This window comes from Plodia interpunctella, chromosome 1 (genome assembly GCF_027563975.2).
Source record: "Plodia interpunctella isolate USDA-ARS_2022_Savannah chromosome 1, ilPloInte3.2, whole genome shotgun sequence".
Taxonomy (NCBI): Eukaryota; Metazoa; Arthropoda; class Insecta; order Lepidoptera; family Pyralidae; genus Plodia; species Plodia interpunctella.
The window spans coordinates 10,426,691-10,448,242 of record NC_071294.1 but is presented as its reverse complement, the minus strand read 5'-3'; the positions used below and the strand labels follow the sequence as shown (position 1 = coordinate 10,448,242).

Below are 21,552 nucleotides of genomic sequence, written 5' to 3'. Positions count from 1 at the left end.
CATGTTTATCATTGTTGACGATTTTACGAGAAAAATGTTCGTTTATTTTCTCAAAGAAAAATCTTAAACTTTGAAAACTTTCAAAGATTTTGTGGTACATGTGGAAAATGAGACAGGTTTACAAGTCAAGAGTATACGGACGGACAATGGTACGGAGTTTGTAAATAATAATTTTAAATTATTTCTTTCTAGCAAGGGTATAAGGCATCAGTTGACGGTTCCCTACACACCGGAACAAAATGGTGTTGCGGAGAGGTCGCTTAGATCCATAACGGAGATGGCGCGAACCATGTTATTGGATAAAGCATTAAATAAGAAATTTTGGGCAGAAGCTTGTAATGCAGCGGCTTATGTCAAAAATAGATTACCTCACAGTGCAAACAATGGGAAAATTCCAGAAGAAATGTGGACGGGAAAACAACAGAACTTGGATCATTTAAGGGTATTTGGTTCTTTTGCCTATTTACATATTCCTAAAGAGAAAAGAAAGAAATGGGACGCTAAGGTAAATAAATATATTTTTGTAGGGTACTGTGAAGATACCAAAGGCTATCGATTAGCAGATCCTAGCGATCCAAGAAAGATAATAACAGGAAGAGATGTTATTTTTATCGAAGGTTCAGATTTACAGTTAAAATCTGGTGAACTGGAATCTGAATTAAGTTCAAAGGTTGATTCTCCTCTAGAGACTGATGATAATGATAATGTTGTTCTATGGGAAATAGATCACTCTTCAAAGGTAGAGCCATCTACATCAACACCGGTAGTTCCTAATGATGTATCGAATGACTTATCTATTGACGATGAAATCGGTACATCAAATGAAAATGATGTTGATAATTTTGAAGATTGCCATGAAGAGGAACCTAGATATCCTTTAAGGAATAGGATTTTACGCAGTACTCAAAGTGGATTATATTGTTATCATAGTTTAAATGATAAAGAGGAAGAACCGCGGACTTACAGAGAAGCATTAAGAAGGCCAGATAGTCATGAGTGGCAAGCAGCAATGGAACGTGAATTAGAGTCTATGAAAGAGCACGACGTTTGGAAGGTAGTTGAGAAACCGCCTGAAGCCAAAGTAGTTGGAAATAAATGGGTCTATAAATACAAATATGATGCTGACGGTAAAATGACATACAAGGCTCGTCTTGTCGCAAAAGGGTTTACACAGTCATATGGCGTAGATTATTTTGAGACATTTTCACCGGTCGTGAGAAGATCAACTCTAAGGTTGTTGCTGGCTTTGGCTGCGGAAAATGATTTACAGGTGCATCATTTCGATGTAAATACAGCATTTTTGAACGGGGATTTGCGTGAGAAAGTTTATATGATATTACCGGAAGGTTATGTTCAAAAAGATTCGAATAAAAAGGTTTGTTTATTGCAGAAGGCAATATATGGCCTTAAACAAGCCAGTCGTTCATGGAATGAAAAAGTAAATAGTGTCTTACTATCAATGTCATTTAAACGTTCTGACATTGATCACTGTTTATATTATAAAGATGATATTTTTATATGTCTTTATGTGGATGATTTTATTATATTTTTTAGAAATATAAACAGTAAATTAAGTTTACTGATGGGTTTACAAAAGGTGTTTAAAGTTAAAGATTTGAAGGAAGCCCGGCAAGTCTTAGGGATGGGCTTGGAGAGAAGAAATAATGATGGGTTTCTACACCAGAGAAAATTTATAGAAACTTTACTGAAAGACTTTAATATGGATAATTGCAAGCCGATTAAAGTCCCACTTGAGCTTAATCTACATAAAGTTTTGGCAGATGGGGGTGATGATGGTAAGGACTACCATAGAGATGACAAGAACTGCCAAGAAACTTTAAGATTTAGATACCAGTCTTTGGTAGGCGCTTTAAATTATTTAGCTTGTAATACTAGACCTGACATATCAGCCGCCGTGTGCTTCTTGGCTCAGTATAATTCATGTTGTCAGTCTGTACACATGAAGGCAGCTAAGCGTGTATTGCGTTACCTGAAGGGAACGTATAACTTAGGCCTCATATTCCAGAAGTCTAATGAACCGTTTAATTATGGAATTACAGGGTATGTCGACGCTGACTGGGGAGGACAGATCAAGGATAGGAAGTCATATTCAGGATATATCTTCAAATTAGGATTGAATACCATTTCCTGGGAGTGCCGTAAACAAAACTGCGTTTCACTCTCGTCGACAGAAGCGGAATATGTTGCACTATCGGAGGCTTCTAAAGAAGCGACATATCTTTTACGGTTAGTGGAAGATATTGCAAACATCACTGATACTGTGGTTGTCAAAGTTAGAATTGATAACCAAAGTGCAATCGCTTTAGCTAATAACGCGATTGCTCACCGTCGCACTAAGCATATAGATATACGGTATCATTATGTTCGTCATTGCATCAATGAAAAGTTAATCGAGTTGGAGTACATACCTACTGAAGATAACATTGCAGATGTACTGACGAAACCTTTGCCTCGTGTAAAGTATGAAAAGTGTGTGTCTGGTTTGGGTTTATGTTTGGCTGTGTAATAGGGAATAAGAGTGACGAATGGTTACTTGAGAGGAAGTGTTGGTTGTTGCTAAGTTACTTGTTTACGATACGATACAATCAACCATTCCAGGATCTTGTTTTTATATTTTACAATATAATTACTCATCACTTCTGACCGCCACTGCGATACATTATTCCAATACATTTGATATCCAAATTGAGGCAGTTGTACAAAAATAAGGATGAATGAAATACTCAAACAAAACAAAGCAAATAAAACCGTGTGATAATATATATGTTAATTAATTTTGATGCAATAATTAACGTCTCCCAAAGTGGACATAAAATCTATCTCAATAGATAATAATCAAGTATTTGTATGTATATATAATGGTCGTAATATGCATGAGAAGTTACTGATATAAGTTTTTAATTAGGAAGTAAAACTTGTACAGATAATTTAATACATTATGAAATTGAGAATGTAAATGATATGCAAAATGCATCTAATGAGGTCGGCATATAAGATGTGTGCACATTTGAACGGCTCCCATTCTGCGTCAGATAACACTGCTTACTTGCATTAGCGTTAACTTACTAAGTTATAGTTATTGAATTACGTGATGCGTAAAATAATTCGCTTTATAATACTGTTATTAACGAGTTCACTTAGACTGGGTTTTATTACAATTTCCTTGGAAAAGAAAATATTGTAGGTCTACAAGAACCAATTACTTACGTTTGATATATGTAGGTAGTTTGAGTGGATAGATAATCATGACCCGATGGTACACCTAGGATCAGATTCCAAAGAAACTCCACAATTATCCCATTTATTGCACCAAAATAAATTTATCGAGAGAAAAGATTAGATGTTATTTTTATGTATAAAAATCCTTTTTATAATGCATTCTCTAATGACAGTCTTATAACTACTTTCTATCAATCTCGTATCCACACATGCACTTATCAGATGGACCTTACAAATGGTATACTGTTTCTTACACATTCGGCATTTTTAGTGCTAAAAGGGAACATCGCTTTTATTACCTTGTCATAGAGGTCCGTGCAGAGTAATTGGACATGCAATCGACTGTACCAGCATTGCTCGCAATGGAAAGAGACGAATTTGTTCCGGCTGTCTTTCATCTTTTGCTCCCTTAAAGATATGTATTTATCAGATGCATTCGTTTAAATTTTAGACTTGAGTGTGATATCGGAATATAACCTTCTGCTTCTAAGTATTCTAATGGATCAGCCTTAAAACACAATGATAACGTCGTAGTTATTGTTTTACAAATCAATTTACTGAAGCTTGCATAGATTAATTGACATCTCGTGAATGATCTGTTAAAACACAATCGTCATCTACGTATTAACGAAGGTTCTGGATACATATAATTTCACTTTATACCGAACGATAAGTATGAATGTTCTTGGTATCTTCGTGCCCTTACTCTCACAGTCGCTCAATCTAAATTTACTTGTCATATTTTCTGCTTTCGCGTTCGTTTTTGCAGCGTCCAAGTCATGTCGACTCGATTCATAATCGACTCGTAATTTCTCGAATACACCATTACGATTTCCTCCCGATGTTTCCTAGTCTTGCTATTGGCGTGATGAATTTATAGCGTTTTAATAACACCGCCGGAAAGCGTACCGTTTGTAATTAGAAATTGTATGCCAATCTGGTGTTTTATCGCTAAATTATCTGTGTTAAGTACAAGTTTTCTATAAAACATCTTCCTGAACTTCTCTATTAAATGTTTACAACGCTGTAGTTGATATAAAATAAATAGGGCGTCTTAAGACAGATCCTTGCGGAACTCCGTTTTATAATTTACGCAATGTTTTTAATAATCTTACTGAGTGTTTTCATGTCATGTACTTATATGGTACAGTAGATCGGAGAGTTCAATCAGAGAGTTTGTATTACGATCTGATAAACTTGACATCGTTGATCAAAGTCAAGGTGATAGTGTTTCATAAAAAATGTGACGCTAAACAAATCTATTGTTTAACGTCACATTTTTCATGTAATTTTCCTCTTCTTTTGATGCATCATATTCTAATTATATATTTAGAAGAAATAATGTATTTTTGACGACAGTTAGATGGCGATCGGGAGACATGAATTGAAATTTTCTTTCCTAAGCAAAGAAATGAAAATCTTTCTAACCGCAAAATTGCTTTTGTCATGTCACTTGAGCTTATATATGTGTATATTTATTAGATTACTATACAATGTTTGTTAAATTAATATACAAAATTGCAGGAGAAAGTGCTGCCATTTGTTTTTCACTTGTGCTTTAAAACAAACTTCTATCTATTGAAAAATTTGATGTAAGTACAAATGAAAGGAGGTCTTTGCCCAGCAGCACTTATGGCACCCCTAATGGCTTAATGAAAATTGTTTAAAAATTATTATTTGTAAAAAGTTATGTCAGCTGTCTTGAATAAATTTGAAACTAGATGACTTGAATAATATATGTCACCGGTGTTAGCAATAATACACTCGATATGAAAAAATAATAAATTTCTAGGATCCATTAGTAATACTTTACATGCGGCGTGTGGTTCCGCTGTAGAATAGGACACTCCATATCCTCCCGTGGATGCCGTACGAGGCGGCTAAAGGACACGAAGCTTTAACAGCTGATAGATAACGATAGCATTCCCAAAGATTGACGTCGGGCGGGCGGCCGGTTGTAAAATCATAGCCAATAAATCTTCCGAATTTAATGGCAATTTTCTACGTTAACCCTGGGCTTTGGGGCGTCACAGCTCTGAATACAACAGGGAGCACGCGAAAATGAGAGAGAGTCAATACTTCACAAACAATGTTGAAAACAATGCATTTTGTTTCGAGTGAGTACGCCAAATACCGTTGCAGGATGTACTTTTGCGTGGATTTGCAGTTTGATTGCATAGAAGATAAGATTAGTGCCTCAATGCAGATAAAAGAAGTTTCGAGAAAAGATGCTAACGTGGGAACTTCGTGAGGACAACTAGATCATGCACATTAGATAGCTATACTTTCCTGTTTGCTTGCGTAGTTCCTGAAGCTACCTTGTTTTGATTTCGATGATATGCTGTACCTATTTTCGACTTATCATCATCTGCAAACGTACTAGATTCAAATACTTTTACGTACCACACAAGTTTATGTACTGTTTCTTGTATGTGTACGGTTTTGTCAATTTTCAATAATGTAATGAATAAGCTAAGATAGTATGGAAACCGGCATACTATTTGATAATTTAGCTCACTAGTGTGTTTGCGATTACAGTCCGCAAGATGGCGATAGTCGTAAAAGTCATGTTAGATGTCAAGTCGCCTAACTTGAATAAAATTTGACACCAGTGTTAAAAATAACATACGCGATGATCAAGAAGCGTCTTTATCCCATCTATTTTATTTGGCAACTACACAGTTGCCAGTGAATCTATTCAATTTAATTATTCGCAAACATCGTACAGAAAGCGCTGACGAATCGACCTCCAAATCGATAACATCGATCATCGACGTCAGATCAATGGAGATACTGTCATCCGACTGAATCGACCAAAATAACCGAAGATGTAACCTGACAATAGCCGACATCAAACATTACAAGGAGGTAGGAATTTACAAAGTATTTGTGAGAAAATGTTAATTTAAAAATGCGAAATTAAAACTGCAATGTGTAATTCCGCAATTTTAATTTTTATAGGTCCTATACCAATTAGGTATAAACCAATTACGACCTATATATATTTTTATTATAATAAAAATGATAGTGCCATATTTTGTGCACTCAAGATTATTATACTTTCTACAAGTAGAACCAAATCTAAGTGTATTTTTTTCGATGTATGTATGTGTTATTCATCGACTTATATTTAGCAAGAAATAACATGACACTTAGTCTAACTTTGAACTAATAATGTTTCAATTAGAAGACTATATTCGTTATCCAGGTTTGTACTTCATCCTTTAAACCGCCTGGACCGCTTTCCCACGTTTTCTTAATTTGTCACGGTAATAGGCTGATAACATTACATTACAATCATAATATCTCAAGTCGAAGTCTCGTGCAACATCTAGTAATTTCTAACCTCATAATGTACGAGTATTTAATTTTATGTGCTGGATTCACCTGCCCAATGTGACTGGCCGACTGACCCGCAACCTCTCGACACAATCGATGCTCGATACTTTCGATTCGATTGCCCACAGCGGAATAAACAGTTATAGGCGCATCTCTACGGTTCATCTAGTCGATCCCGCTTCTGATTTGTTACGGCCCTATTTTTTTTATATAATTAAATAAATATATTTACGACAAATTACACAGATTGAGTTAGCCCCAAAGTAAGTTCTAGACTTGTGTTGTGGGATACTAACTCAACGATACTATACCTATTTTATAACAAATACATATATAGACAAATATCCAAGACCCGGGCCAATCAGAAAAATATCATTTTCCATCATGACCCGACCGGGGATCGAACCCGGAACCTCTCAGTTCAGTGGCAAGAACTTTACTACTGCGCCACCGAGGTCGTCTATAAATCGAAACTCTTCTTGGACAATAAATCGAAATTCTTGGACAAAGTTGTAATAATTATGCATTAATAATACAAACGTTGACACAAAACAAAAACCAGATTCCGCGCCAAAAGAGACCAGAAACTCTTGGACGTGGGGTTACAGTCGCTGACAAAAATAACGTGGCCGATCTGCTATATTAAAATTATTGTCAATTGAAAGATATATTGTCCTTATTTTAATATTGGAAGCAGATATGTTTCCAATGTAGGAAAACTAATAAGTACACTGGTTGACCGTTCAGTCAAAACTTAAGTTAATTACTTAATGAATATATGATACGAATGATGGAATCAGATGCCTTAAGGCAACTCAAAAGTATTTGACAGCGTTGTCTAAAATCTGAAAAGAAAGATAGCACGATATCGTGCGTAAGGTCAAGTGTAACTTAAACCATTCCTCTCTGAAACACGACTGCTAGATTCGGCACGTCTACACAAACAGATAAATTTACCAACAGACATCTGCATCTTAACACTGTAGAGTTAAACTTCTCACGTCCCATTTACCGGAGTGAAAACTAAACGAACTATGCCCGCTAAGGCGCAGTGTGAACAGCCTCGAACATTACAAGGGCGGGGTTCGATTATGGCAACAATGTGTAGCTTGTCCCGGACTTTGATATGGACATTTGCTGTTCGCGAAGCTTACGTTACCCACTACATGCCACGGGGCCAGTACCTTACTGGCCCCGTGGCTCCGTCTTTCTCCGTTGCGTCGATGCCCGTCAACGAATCATCGAATTGTATGGTGCGTCGAGTGTCAAATCTGTGGAAAACAACTGAGAACAACGGAGCGGCAATGCGCTGCATTGACGTAATCGAACACGATGCGACGCAGTAAAGGTGGTTGTCATTAGTTTCTACGACGTTTTCTATAGCTCCTCGGACCCTATGGTGGACCGTGGGCTCCGATGCTCTATGGCTGAGGAAACGTTTAAGTACAGGTCTGTACGAGTACTTATACTATTATATGAAAATTTTATTATACCTATCCTATTTATGCAAATTATTTGATTTATATAATATGCCTTATGTTCGGCAACGAAATTAAAAATCGAATTGATTTGAAACAATTGGGAAAACGCACTGATTCCGATCCGAGACTAATAATATAATTATTGCGAAAGTTTGTGAGAATTTTTGTATGTTTGTTACTCTTTTACGCAAAGTCTACTGGACGGATTATCCCAAGGGAGCGTAACTCCGGGGCGCAACTAGTTCTTTATGGTTGTCGATTAAAAAGACCATAAATAAGTCAACAGTTTTAAGAAAAGATTAGATAAAATCTCCAGACAAACAAGCATCAGTTCGATCAGTTGCTAGTGTGTTACAAAATAAGTAATTTTGAGTTATAAAATCAAAACACAAAAGTCATGTTACGTGAAAGTCGTATCTGGTGCGTGCCCCCATGGAAAGACAATTGAAACAGTTATTATAACTTGCAACGAAATAACGTTATCGAAGCATTTCCAATAAATAACTGCTGTTCGTAACATCTGTAACGTTATGTCCTATTCTTGATTATGTTCCGTTTTTATTGAAGTTATGGCAATCTGTATCACGATATAAAGAAAGGTTATTTTTATGCGGTCATGGTTATAAAGCGTGGTCACATTGGTCAGTTCTGATATTATTGCGTTGCTGGTCACAATTAATTCATAATTATGAATTTTGAATGAATTCCGATTAATTAATCGGCCTTCATCTTTATTGATGTGTCAAGTGTTGTCGCATTTGTAATGCAGTCAGTTTTTCATGTTATCATTATCAATACTACCAGGTTTTTCTGAAAGCCACACAGCATTCACAAGGACCTAAAAATGCGTATAATGAAATTCGAACCTACGCCTTTTGGTCTGAAGTCAAGCTGACCGACCTATCTGTACTGTCTCCATTCATTCCCACGTTTATAAAATATCATAATTCGCTGTCGTCATTAGCACCATTGCGTACCAGGATATCACAGAGTATATTGCAAGGCGATAGCGCAGTCAGCAAATAAAATATGTTACGCAAACCACACTTAGGTTTACGACAATTCTTGGGCAAAGCGTTAAATTTCAAAGCTATGAAATTATATATTGAGGTAATATTATATTTGAACTCATTTAATTTGCTTTTAGAATCCATCCTGCTCTGGGAATAAATAATTAATATTAAATAATAATAACACACATTATCATATCATATCATCTCATCACATATATAAATGTTATTATAATTTGAACGATTTTTTAATGATAGATTTAGATAAAAAAATAGTTAAATTAGTTACTTTTGTTTATTCGATTTTGTGTTGTGGGATGACAGCATGCTCTCCATTTAAATTTGCACACCCGTGGACGGTGAAACATGTAGGATTAAGTTTTTCTTTTAACACCACATTGTAAAAAAATATAAATTATTTATTTGTTTTTGCAAATAAATAATCTTTGTCTTTGTCTTTATCCTCACAAACTTTCGCATTTATAATATTCAATAAAATAAATGAAATAGCAGCGTATTATTTTTGCGATTAAAGGGGACTTCGAACTTCTGGTATTCGAACGAATGGATTTAAAGCTTAACTATCTTCATGCATAAAATGTACTGTAACTTCCAATCCAACTTTAAATCAATCCAAGTTTATTGCAACTATTGATTGCGTGTAGTGCGCAGGCGCCTTCCCCGGCGCCTACGACTCAATGGCGATATGAAACCTATAGTAATAAATACAGGACGTTTTTTAAACTTCAGTCTAATTTTTACAATATGCAAAACATAAAAAAGAATTGTGAAACAAGAACATACTTTCAGTACCTACTAGATCAGCAGATCGATCAATGTCTTCTGAAAGCAAACAAATTTTATCATAATTTCGCTATTATCGAATATAATTTATATATTTTCGATATTTTCTTTGGGTCTCAATAATGCCACCCTTGCTGCGGAAAATTACATGGTAAAAAAACACAACCTGTATAACCAAGTACTGTAACAGAGCTTTATTCTACTAATATCCTTATGTTTCCGATGACAAGCCTTATGCAATGCTATGGGTAATTGGATGTTCCCATTCTGGTATTTATCGTAGCATTGATGTTATAAAATGTGTCTTCCACCTTCATATTGTTATCGGCCACAGTTTGTTGCGGCGTTGTCTTTTTCCGGTTCTAGGTATGTGTTAACTGTGTCTTGTGTCCTATTCTGTTACTAATGAATCTTTGTGATAGTTTCATGCAGTTCATTTACTTATTCTTTAACAATAAATAATTCATTGTGCCAGTAGTTTTCATAACATTGATCAAAGGAAGTCTTGCTCCTACTTGCCTCTCTATATTTCGTAAACGATACTTGATGTTGATAGAAGAGTTTAACTTTATGCATCATGTAATTCAGTCGCTTCATCGTTACTGATGATGAGTATAATGAGTAGAAATGAGTGAGTGAATGTATGGATGAAAGAAAATACTAGTGAATGTATTGATTTACAGGGTTACTGGTATCTAACGCATAACCTTGCAAAAGCGCATACGGTACATAGAGACTAACATCTTTTTGTTCTACGACTTTTATCTAAACGTAATGAATACAAAATTTTGCTTGTTTTGATGTACCCAAGTAGTCTTTAGGAGGTTTTGCATTTGATAAATGAATGAATGAATGAATGAATGAATGAATGAATGAATGAATGAATGAATGAATGAATGAATGAATGAGTAAACCCTATCTACGATGTGGTATGCTTAATATTTTATTAAAGATGGAGCAACTGTGAAACGATAGTCAAATTAATCTAGGGCAAAGATATCGTTAATTCTTCTGTTTCGTCGTATGTCGGAGTTTGTAACCAATCAGTTACAGTTAAACTTATTCAATTCTATGTCTGTATATTCTGATGACTCAGTCGTATGATGCAAGCTATGGGTCAGTGGCTACTAAATTATAGCAGCCTTTAAACCTCTGATACCTTCAAAACAAACATTCTACAATGAATTTGAAATTCAAACTGTAACATCATTGAAATAGGATTTAGAATGGTTTAAGAATATATATGCTCTTTTCATTATGCAATGACCATTTCACGTTTTAGTCGTATTTGTCCGCGTGTCATAAAGGAAAAGATCAAAGGTTGTTTCGTCCTTTAGATCAAGAGATTTAGCGAATTATAACTATATATTATGTTTCTAAATTAAGACCACTCCAAAGAAAGATAATATAACCTGATATAAAAGTCTTTTCCATTAAATAATTTAAAATTTCGTAAATGTTAAAATTATTTTCAAAAATTCAAAAAAAAAAACATTTTCGACTTTTTGTTGTACTTATTTAGTTACGAGTTGAGATTTATTTAAAAACCTCTGAAAACACTTTAATTCGGATCAATATTTGGATTACTTAGAAGGGTAAAAAACCACAAAGTTTCATTAAAATTTTAGATAAATATTCTCAAGAATGAGATAATCCATTAGTGGCATCGGCGACTCCTATGCGCTTGCGCAAGCCGGTGTCAATAACTGTAGCGATCGTGATCGAAATGTGCAATAGTGATCGGACCACACGTGTCTGCCAAGGTCTTCCCATTGTGTCGGCGGGCCTGTCTTTTGCTAAATTCGAATTCAAATTTGAATTCAGAAAGAATGTTCCATTTGACATAACTGGACAGGCAGCTTGTGAAGTGACAGATACGATCAATGTGCATCTATTGATCATACGCGACATGTAGTAGGTTGCCAAGGTGTCATTGTTCGTAATTAAGCAATAATTTTGAAGAATAGGACGGATGAAATTATTTAAAGAAACGTTCACTCTTGTTTTTAATTAAACATTTCAGTTCAGCGACTCCAATATTAAAAAGTTACTTTTTTGTTTGAGTTTATATTTATTAAATACATTGCAATCAATAAACGTAATAATTATGTACTGTCACTTAGTCAAAAATAGCAATCTGGACAGTACCCGCTTCTAAGGATACCCATTACACTGACTGCACAAGGGCCAGCTGTCTCAACAGTTTTAATCAATTTTTTAACACTGATTGCTGATGCTTGGATATGCGCAAGAATGCATTGTTGATCTATTATAGCTGGTTTTCCAGCAATTGTGACGTTAATATAGGGAAATTCTTTAACGATCTGCTATTATTTATTCCAGACGAAGACGAGGAACTCGGCGTGTTGTCTGAAGGCTCTGAGACGTCGGAATGCGGGCGCGCAGACACCGACGATGAGGGCATCGAGCGGGACGCTGAGCCAGCGCCGCGGCGCAGGCGTCGGCGAAGGCGATTCTCTCTCAAGGATGTTGTTGAGGTAGATATACTTCTTCTTCGTGGCGTGTCAACTCTGTAGCCGCCATCATTCATCTTAGAAGAAATTCCTAATCTAAATGTGTTTACTGATTCAAATCTTATTAAATTTGTTTGAACTTTACAATTCTAAAATTAATGACTTCGTTATTTGAGAAACACTTGGAAGTGCCAAGTTCATTTACATTTATAAAGCAGTTACTTTTCCCGACCATAAAATCTTTTACCATCCCATTTCTGAACGTGTTAATATAATTCCAAACGTATTAAAGTGTCTCCACAATATCGGATTCACTTAACGTCCATAAGCATAAATATTTGGTCACAGCATTATATAATCTATGGTCATGTCATGAATCCCTATTCCTAATACGATTTAGTGAGACGGTGAAAGCAGTTATGGCGGCTCAAAGAGTGATGATGCAATAGCCATCAAAACTTTTGAGGTTATACTTGAGCCCTTGTAATCCAGAAGGTGTTTTGATTTTGAGAAAGTAAATATTATATCATTATAATATTTAATAACCAGTCCCTGTCATCATGGTTCTTTTGTTTATTGTACTTTATTTATAGAAGGCTTCATACACGTCAAAAAATCTACATTGATTTCAAATTAGCTATGCCTTGAATGTTGCCGCGTGAAAGTTTTAATAACATGACAAAATCTCATTATCAGCATCTCGTTTTTTAAATAACTTCTACCTGTTACTAATAAGGTGTTAGTCTGATTCTGAGTCAGATTGATTGTATCAATAAAATTATTCACGACTTTATCAAAACATTTTAAAAATAATAAACACCGACACTAGTTTTATTCCTAGAGCCGCTGATGGTATATTGGTACTGAACTATGTACTCGTAGAATGTTGTTCAGAAATGCTCTTATTTTCCATAAACGATGTCACGTCCACTGTTAGTATTACATAATATAATAACGCTATGCGCTTGAGTTTCAACAACTTTGCCGGCGATAAGGATCGCGTCATCCTCAAAGTGAAAGCTACCACCCAAGTTTCCTAAAAAAAGTATCACTTTATCTTTTTAATTTTATTCACTTTCCGTGTAACCCTACCTTTATGAGCGGGCGGACTGGTTTCACTAAACCAATGTTTTAAAATTGGTATTTCACTTATTTTTACGACTTCTCTTTTAATTTCACTCATTTATACTTTACTTCGAGATGGTAATTTCAATTTAACATTGAAAGTAAAAGCAAGGATCAATCCTTAAAAACCATTTAAGATACTCTTTGGTTGAAATTTAACTTAGCAGTTGTTAAAACCATAATAATGAATATATATAAGCAAGATAGACTTGGGGCAGGACAAGAAAAGTTTAATTATAAAATCTTAAGTTCTATTACCACAGTGCAGGATAACTACTAAAACTAAAACCAATAGGTATAGTACTTATAAGTAACCTAACTATCAGAAGGTCCTAAACCTATGTACTAATAATAATGAACAACAAGAGAAATACAATGAAAATGAAGTACCTACCTAACAATCCTCTGTAACGATACTATTTCGTTTGATGTTAAAGATTCGGGAAATTTCCCGACACACTTCAGAATATTTCGTGTAAATTTCCGTAGCGAATACCATTGAAATTCTCGAATGGCGTTGGCCTCATAAATTGACAATAAACAGCTCTTCATGGCGCTCAGCGACAATTTAATATCCTTTGAAGTTGTTATGTTAGTGTTTAATATTACTGAAACTAAGCGTTTATGAAATATTTACTCACTGTGTACAATTTGAACTGAAACGGAGACTCCGTTTCAGTTCAAATTGTTATAGCATAGTGTGATGAAGTGTACTATCATTCTTCATTTCCGTACATTTTTTGGTAAAAAGTATGTATACATAGTATCTCAAGAAAACGAAGAAAATAAACGAAGGTGCTGTCTCCTGTTCGCTGGCAAAACTGGGTGTTTATCAACCAAATTTGACCATTTTATTTGGTGTTGCAATGAAAAAAAAACCGTTACCTCTTCGCGCTCTAACTATATACCCAACCGATCTTCTTAAAATGTTTCATAGGTAGGTCACTTGTAGTTTGAAGTATGAAGAAGGACATAGGGTACCTTTAATTCCAGGAAAATAACTGTTCACGTGCCAATTTATGCGAGCGATGCCGCAGGCAAAAGCTAGTAACCAATGAAACGTTTACCCACAAACTTTAGCAACTCAATAACGGACGTAGAGCCTTCGAATCCCGCTTTCAAAAGCCTTTTCATGAGAATGACTTCAAACATCTCACTAGAAAAACACTTGGTCGCAATTTCCTTTAGTTTTCTTCAATTGATATCTTGTAAGTAGGTCAGTAGGGCGGAGTCTGCTCTATAATGTAGGATTCTGCTCTCAAAGGGATTTGACAAAAATTCTAGTACGTGTTTTAAAAGCTGTGATAAAAAGACGTCTCACACGTATACAATGCACATGTCACACGTATACCTATAGCTTTTTATAATCGTTGAGTTTCACTGCTAGATTTAGAAAGAACAATGGAAGGAACTCCACTGAAAATTTCTTTGGCATTTGTCAAGAGTATTTGCATAATTAATTATTACAATTTTGATCTACTTTCCTAATTTATGCAAGATAGAGTCCTTGTCTTATTCCTGTGATTTTTTGCATTACATAAATATGAAAAATACTTAATTTTTGATACGACAAAAACCGATGCAAGATTTCGGTAAAATTTTCGGAGAAATCATTGGAACTGCTATTTCATATTAGGAAAGTAGACAAAATCAAAGCAAGACAAGTTACAAGACAGCAATAAAAGTAATGTACCGTCGATAAAAGCTTGTCCAACTAATATGAGTCATCAACCTAATCATAGATTGAATTATATTGACGTGCCCAAAGTGCATGTCTCTAAAATAGGCAGCTGCGTGAAGTTCAAACAAAGGCGTCTTGCGAAAGCTGTCGTGCTACCGACAGCCTTGACCTGGGTATCATGTCCTGGGTAAATATAATTCATCGGTACAACCAAATGCATGTGAAGGGAACTAATAGGACACAGATACATGAAAGGAGTTCGAAAATCAAAATCTTCGAGATAATTATTAGCAATGAAAATTTTGTGGTCGCATTAGTTCCCATAGCTCTTACCTAGTTCTTTGATGGAAATAAGGACCCCATTTAGAATCTAATTATATCCGTCTGTGTCCGTGCTGTCTATCAAAATCTCTCTATATCTGAGGAGCATAGAAGTATCAAATTGAAATGATTTATCAAATATTATTTTTTATTATTATTGTTGTTTGTTTTCTGCTCCTCACTATTTTATATTATTTTACATTGACTTTATTATCTAACATTTACCATCCCCTGTGAATGGGTCCGCGTAGAATATCTTCTCCTTCCACAACTGTCTATTTTCTGACCCCTAATGTCTTAAATACACCAATCTTTATTAGTAGGTAAAGATTGGTTGACTTAGAGTCAGTGCAATCAAAATGTTATTGGGATATTAACAGACATCCAAACAATCAATTTAGACAAACAAATGACATTCCATCCAAGAGTTGCGACAGACCCGCTCTGCGTGGGCATCTTGGAGGAATTCAGCACAATCCAGTCGTAAGTTAGGCTTCATTAGATGCTTATTAACTTAAACTTAAGTATTATTACTGTCTTGGTTCCGTGATGAATCTCTATTGGCATTGAGTTTCAGCTTTTAATAACAACATTTATGATGCAGAATGCGTATGGTATGTCTGCTTTTGACATAGTTAAATTCTTAATATTCTGTTGGAGAATATATCTCAGAAGTCGCCTAAATTTCGTCAAATTAAGTAACTTGATTAATATCCATTTTGGGTGACCAGAAATATATTTCTCTGAAGACAATAAAAGCTGTGTAAAATGACATTTTTGTAAAAAAAAAATATTTTTCTCAATTCGTAGCGCTGCGTATGGCACTGCGGCGGCGGCGGGCGATGCGCACGCGACGCTGCCGCGGCGCATTACCGCGCTGTGTGCCGCGCGCTGGTCGCCGAGGCCCTGGAGCTGGCTTCCTTCCTCGCCAGAGTGCGCGTCGGCGGCGCCCGCGACCTGGGCGCAGCTGAGGAGAGCGTCACGCATTTAGACACGCTACAGTTTTCCGATTGGGTATGTTCTGTTCTAGATACGTTTTGTGTTCAAAGCGCCGTTCTTTTTGTATTGGTGCATGTCACATGCTTTTGAAACTAATCTCTAATGATAAATACTGTCTGTCGGCTAGAAGACGTAAGGAATTGAAATTATTTGGCCAGACCGGCGGCATGGTCTTGATCTGTTCCGGATAGGCAGGCGTGGGTGGGTTCGATTCCTGCTCGAGTCCTGAATTTTTACATCTCATTATTTAAAGATTAGCTTTCCTTTTAGTGTAATAATTGAAAGTACTTTCAATTTCCAGGTACCTAGATCCCTTTGTACCAAAGTTAGCGCAGCCGTATGAGATATAATATCTCTATTATCTCCCCGGCCTATCTCATACAAAACTGCAAGATAGGCGTTGTACAACCGGACACACGAACTGTACTTATATACACGTTTCTCTTTCTTATTTCAGTGAAATGAAAGATTTATGACGAGACGAATTCTGTAGTTTCTGTCTACGTTTTGATCAAAAACCTCTATAAATTACCACTACTTTCCTTGTCACTAACTCAAGGGAAAACCCAGATTCATAATTATTTTAAAAAAAGATAATCTAGATACCCTCTTCAATGGCCAATCCAATACCCTCTTCTTTTACTATTTAGGTTACCGTTATTATAATAAGTATTATCGTATTATTGTTGCTAATCAATGTACTTACCAAATAGTTTCCCAATCAGATACGTAAATCTATAAAAAATAGCTAAAATACTAAACTATAGAAAGCCATAACTTGAATAGTAAAAACATCCGAGTAGTGTCATAGAGAAACGATGCATTTCTGCGCTGTGTGCGACCGAATTGCATCGTGTTATGTATCCAAATGACGGCACAGATGTATGTTTTATTAATGGCGTCTCCGTCTAAGAATTTAGTTTTGCATTATTGGTTAATTATAATTCAGCGCGTGAAAATGTACATCTTAATTTATATCGGTGAACTATTGGAATAATGATCCGTTCATTCTAAAATACAAAACTTGCATATACCAAATAATGATCCAAAACAAGGTACCATAGACTGTTCAACAACTTTATTTACACCTTTGTGTTATGTAGATTTTAAACAGAATATCTAATTTAAAACCTTCGCTTCCTGATTCTCGAGCCGTTCCCTAACACTTCTTGGATTTATAATCTACTAATCCCAATGTATTAAAAATATAATGTACTTATTTTTTCATTCCACAGTGAATTTCATTGATTCATAATAATAATTATAATGTAAGGTACTATTTATAATTACGATAAATCTAACCCAATTTTTCTGATCGTGTTCAGTCTAACCGCCGGATCTGGAGGGCCTTACAAGTACGTAGATGTTGACAAAGTACCGATAGGAAATGCTTCTAGCAATTAGGCTTATTCATCTTATAAGTCATATTATTTTATTAAAAATTATATATACCCATTCATATAGTCTAAGAAACTATGCTTGTATTTGTGATCATTCACACCTAATTTGTTTGATTTTTATTTATATACCTAATCAGTGGTCACATTTGGACAAAAAATGTAGGCTTTTTAAAGTATTTGTATCTATCTACTAAAGTAATTTGTGTACTTAATTATCCTTTTCACTTCTTCGGACAGAGCATGTTAATTTTTCTCCAGTTTTATATATGAGACCTATTTAACTACCTACCTATCACTTCTCTATTTTTTTCAATCATTACGATCTGTGAAAATGTCAAAAATTAAAATCCGTTCCATCAAAAAAGTGCCTAAACATTTTTTAATAGCAAATACGTTACTTATTGCTATTTAAACATTGCAGGCGCGGTTTTGGATGCAAGTTATTGGTGAATTGAGAATGGGAGTGAAATTAAAGAAAGTGAATTACTCCAGGACGCCCATTGAATATGAACTGACTCCCTATGAAATTCTGATGGACGACATTAGGTCAAGAAGGTATACGCTGAGGAAAGTAGATGGTGTAATACCACAAAGGTGAGTAGACTAGATTATAAACTTATTTCATTTTTAAAATTGTTTTAAGTATATGTAAAATTATTTTTTTTAGATTATATTCCCGAGTTTTAGTATGTAGATTGTTAACGATATTCTAGAATTATAACTGAATCCTAGTTTTATGAGAAGAGGAAGATAACTAAACACCACAAAAAAATTAAAGATCGAAATCCAATGCTGAGGTATATTATCTTTTTATTATTTTATGTTTATATTATTCTATTTGTTTCAGTGTTAAGAAAGACGCACACGCCATGATACTCGAATTTATTAGAAGTAGACCTCCGCTCAAAAAGGTAAGGTTATTAAAGTCAAAGTCAAATCATTTATTTATTCAGAAGGTAGACTTTCACATTTACATACTTTTTCGCGTCAAATGTTTCATAGTACTTTATTCTTAAAAAACTACAAACTACCTAGGATTAGATTAGGATTAAGAAAATACAATTTTTCTTTTTCCTCATTATTTCGCATTTTATATGAGGCCTTTTAAAATTTTCGATCCTAAGATTTTATAACAATGACAAGTCTTTATATCGGCTATATGTTATCGTGACACAGTTTGGAGGATTCGGCATACATTGCTGGTTTTTCATTGTGGTAAATAAATTCCCTTATACAAAACTACGTATTGTCCGTACATTCGTGTCGGCATCTGTCAGAGTACGGCGATAGTGTGTAGTAAGTAGGCATTATAGTTACACAATGTACTTATGTTCGGCAGGCATCAGAACGCAAACTCCCACCAGCACGACGAGAGGCGACTCCTCGGGAACAACTCCTGGCGTCCATCCAGGTCGGCAGGCAACTGCGGCCCACACCCTACTCGAGGAGGTTATGTGAGTAACTTTAGTCTATTTGGTAAAGCAATATAAGATTGTAGATTCGAGCGAATGCTTCGTCTTCAAAACAAAGAACAATAGAAGCTCATAGCAGTGCGACCTGATAATGTCACTGCTGTGGCCGATGAATGTGAAATGACGATAAATGTGGACACCTGTAATAAAAAGTAGGTGGGAGAAAAATTAGGAGTTGTCTTTAAATAGGTCAAAGGAATAAGTAGGTACTTAGTACTCGATTATTAAGTAAGTACTATTGTATTGTATTAGAAGATAAAGGTCACTGCCGTCGCTGAGGAGTGTGGAATGATAATAAAATGAAAATATAACTTTAAGGATACCTGTAGTAATAAAATTTAGGTAGGCCTGAGAAAATTAGAAGTTGAGTTTGAATAGGACAAAGGTATAGTTTTGATTTTATTATTATTTACTTAGGTAGGTATGTATTCTATGGTAGGTAGATAGGTCCTACTTCATTATAATCTCTACATTTTTATCGCGAGGAAATTGTATTTTGAAAGAGACAATTTCCTTCATTCCATTTTATTATATTCAATTCGGTTTATAATATTTGGTTAGAATTAAATGTTAAATAATTTAATCCCTAAAAACCTTTGTTCCAGATTCCAATCCTTTTCCCGTTCCCATGTGTCCTTCCGGAGTCATTTAATTTACATTTTTTAAGTATTATTTATTAAAATTTAAACATCCTATTTCTATTGCGTTTTGTTCACTATATTTACTTATGCCAAATACGAGTGAGTTTTTCCTTAGGACGAAACGTTGGCGCCTAATCGAAAATCAATAGCAATTTATCTTCAGAATATTATTGCCATGTAGCGAAAGAAGGTTTCTGTTGTGCACTGTCAATGTTAATATGATACATCCATCTTCGTATGAATATTAGTAATTTAAAATCTATTTTATTAAAATTGATGTAAAATTATTTCCTACAGTCATCTTATTATAATATATTATTATCATACCTATATCGATGCTTACTGCGCATATCAAATTAGATGATCAACATGTAGATACCTATTTACTACCTAGGTACTAAGTCCCACGATTCCTTTTACAATTTGATATGCACGTCAAGTAATTTGCTCAATATTAATTAAATTAATATTAACAATCAACACTGTAACTGAAGTTATAAACATGAAGCATCTACCAACTAACCTTTCTAAGCACAAATTAGTTACTGCGTAACATTATCGAGGAAGTGTTTAAGTGATAAAGATACTATCTTTTTACGATCTGCACTAGTTCTCACACTGACTGAACTATGGATAAGATACATTGACTATAATAAGTATATACTTATTATAGTAAATGTATCTTATCCACAGTTCAGTCAGTATGAGACGAGTCAACATTCTCCAAATATTGCAGATATTTATCACGGCTATAGACGCAGAAGTAAAGTAGGTACCTATACCTAACCTGAGTATCTACCACTTGCTATATTTACGCAAATTAGAGTTTGAAAAACCGCTTATCCTTATTATAAAACAAAGTCCGTGCGTTGTCTTTTTGTTTGTCTGTCTGTTCGCGATAAACTCAAAAACGATTGCACGGATTTTCATGCAGTTTTCACCAATAGATAGTTTGATTCCTGTGGAAGGTTTAGGTGTATAGTTTATTATGTTTTTACCCGAGCGAAGCCGGGGCGGACCGCTTGTACCTGTATAAAGTAATCTTCAAATATATATTAGGTAAACCGCTTGCAAATAAGATCGAGTGTGATTAAAGGTAGAAACTTACTATTTTGATGTCACAATAATTAGATGAAAATAGATTAACTTGTAGTAAACGATGACTTCACGACAATTAATGAATATTTTCGGTCGGTTCTGATACATAAAGTTTCGAGTGTGCTCTAAAGCAATGTATTATTTTACAATTTTATCAGATTCCCCGTATCCTAATTTCGTAACGCGCCACCGCACAATGCGGTGTTTCGTGTTACACTTTGTACTTACCGCAAACCGATGTGCGTAAATTGTATTGTAAGAATTGGAACCATTTGGTTTTATTTAAATGGTTCATAATTAAAGTTATGTAATTGTCGAATCCAAGGTTTAAAATTTTTAACTTAGCCCTACTTCCTTGCAAGTTTCAAATAGGTACAAAAAATTCCACAGGAATTCAAAACTATCTCTCTCTCTCTCTCTCTCTCTCTCTCTCTCTCTCTCTCTCTCTCTCCCCCTATAATTTGATC

The 21,552-nt window shown here is 35.0% G+C and overlaps 1 protein-coding gene across 5 annotated transcripts in view; it reads left to right on the top strand.

Moving 5' to 3' along the window:
* Positions 1-21,552, top strand: part of spir (spire) — a 167,671-nt gene that overhangs the window by 111,292 nt on the left and 34,827 nt on the right. For 4 of the 5 annotated variants that reach the window (XM_053747686.1, XM_053747708.1, XM_053747678.1 and 1 more), the window contains exons 4-9: positions 12,218-12,372; positions 16,286-16,489; positions 17,800-17,829; positions 18,296-18,468; positions 18,722-18,785; positions 19,214-19,328. In XM_053747686.1, coding sequence (XP_053603661.1) covers positions 12,218-12,372; positions 16,286-16,489; positions 17,800-17,829; positions 18,296-18,468; positions 18,722-18,785; positions 19,214-19,328 — 741 coding nt within the window. The remainder of the gene's footprint in view (positions 1-12,217; positions 12,373-16,285; positions 16,490-17,799; positions 17,830-18,295; positions 18,469-18,721; positions 18,786-19,213; positions 19,329-21,552) is intronic. The other variant, XM_053747696.1, reaches the window with a different exon arrangement.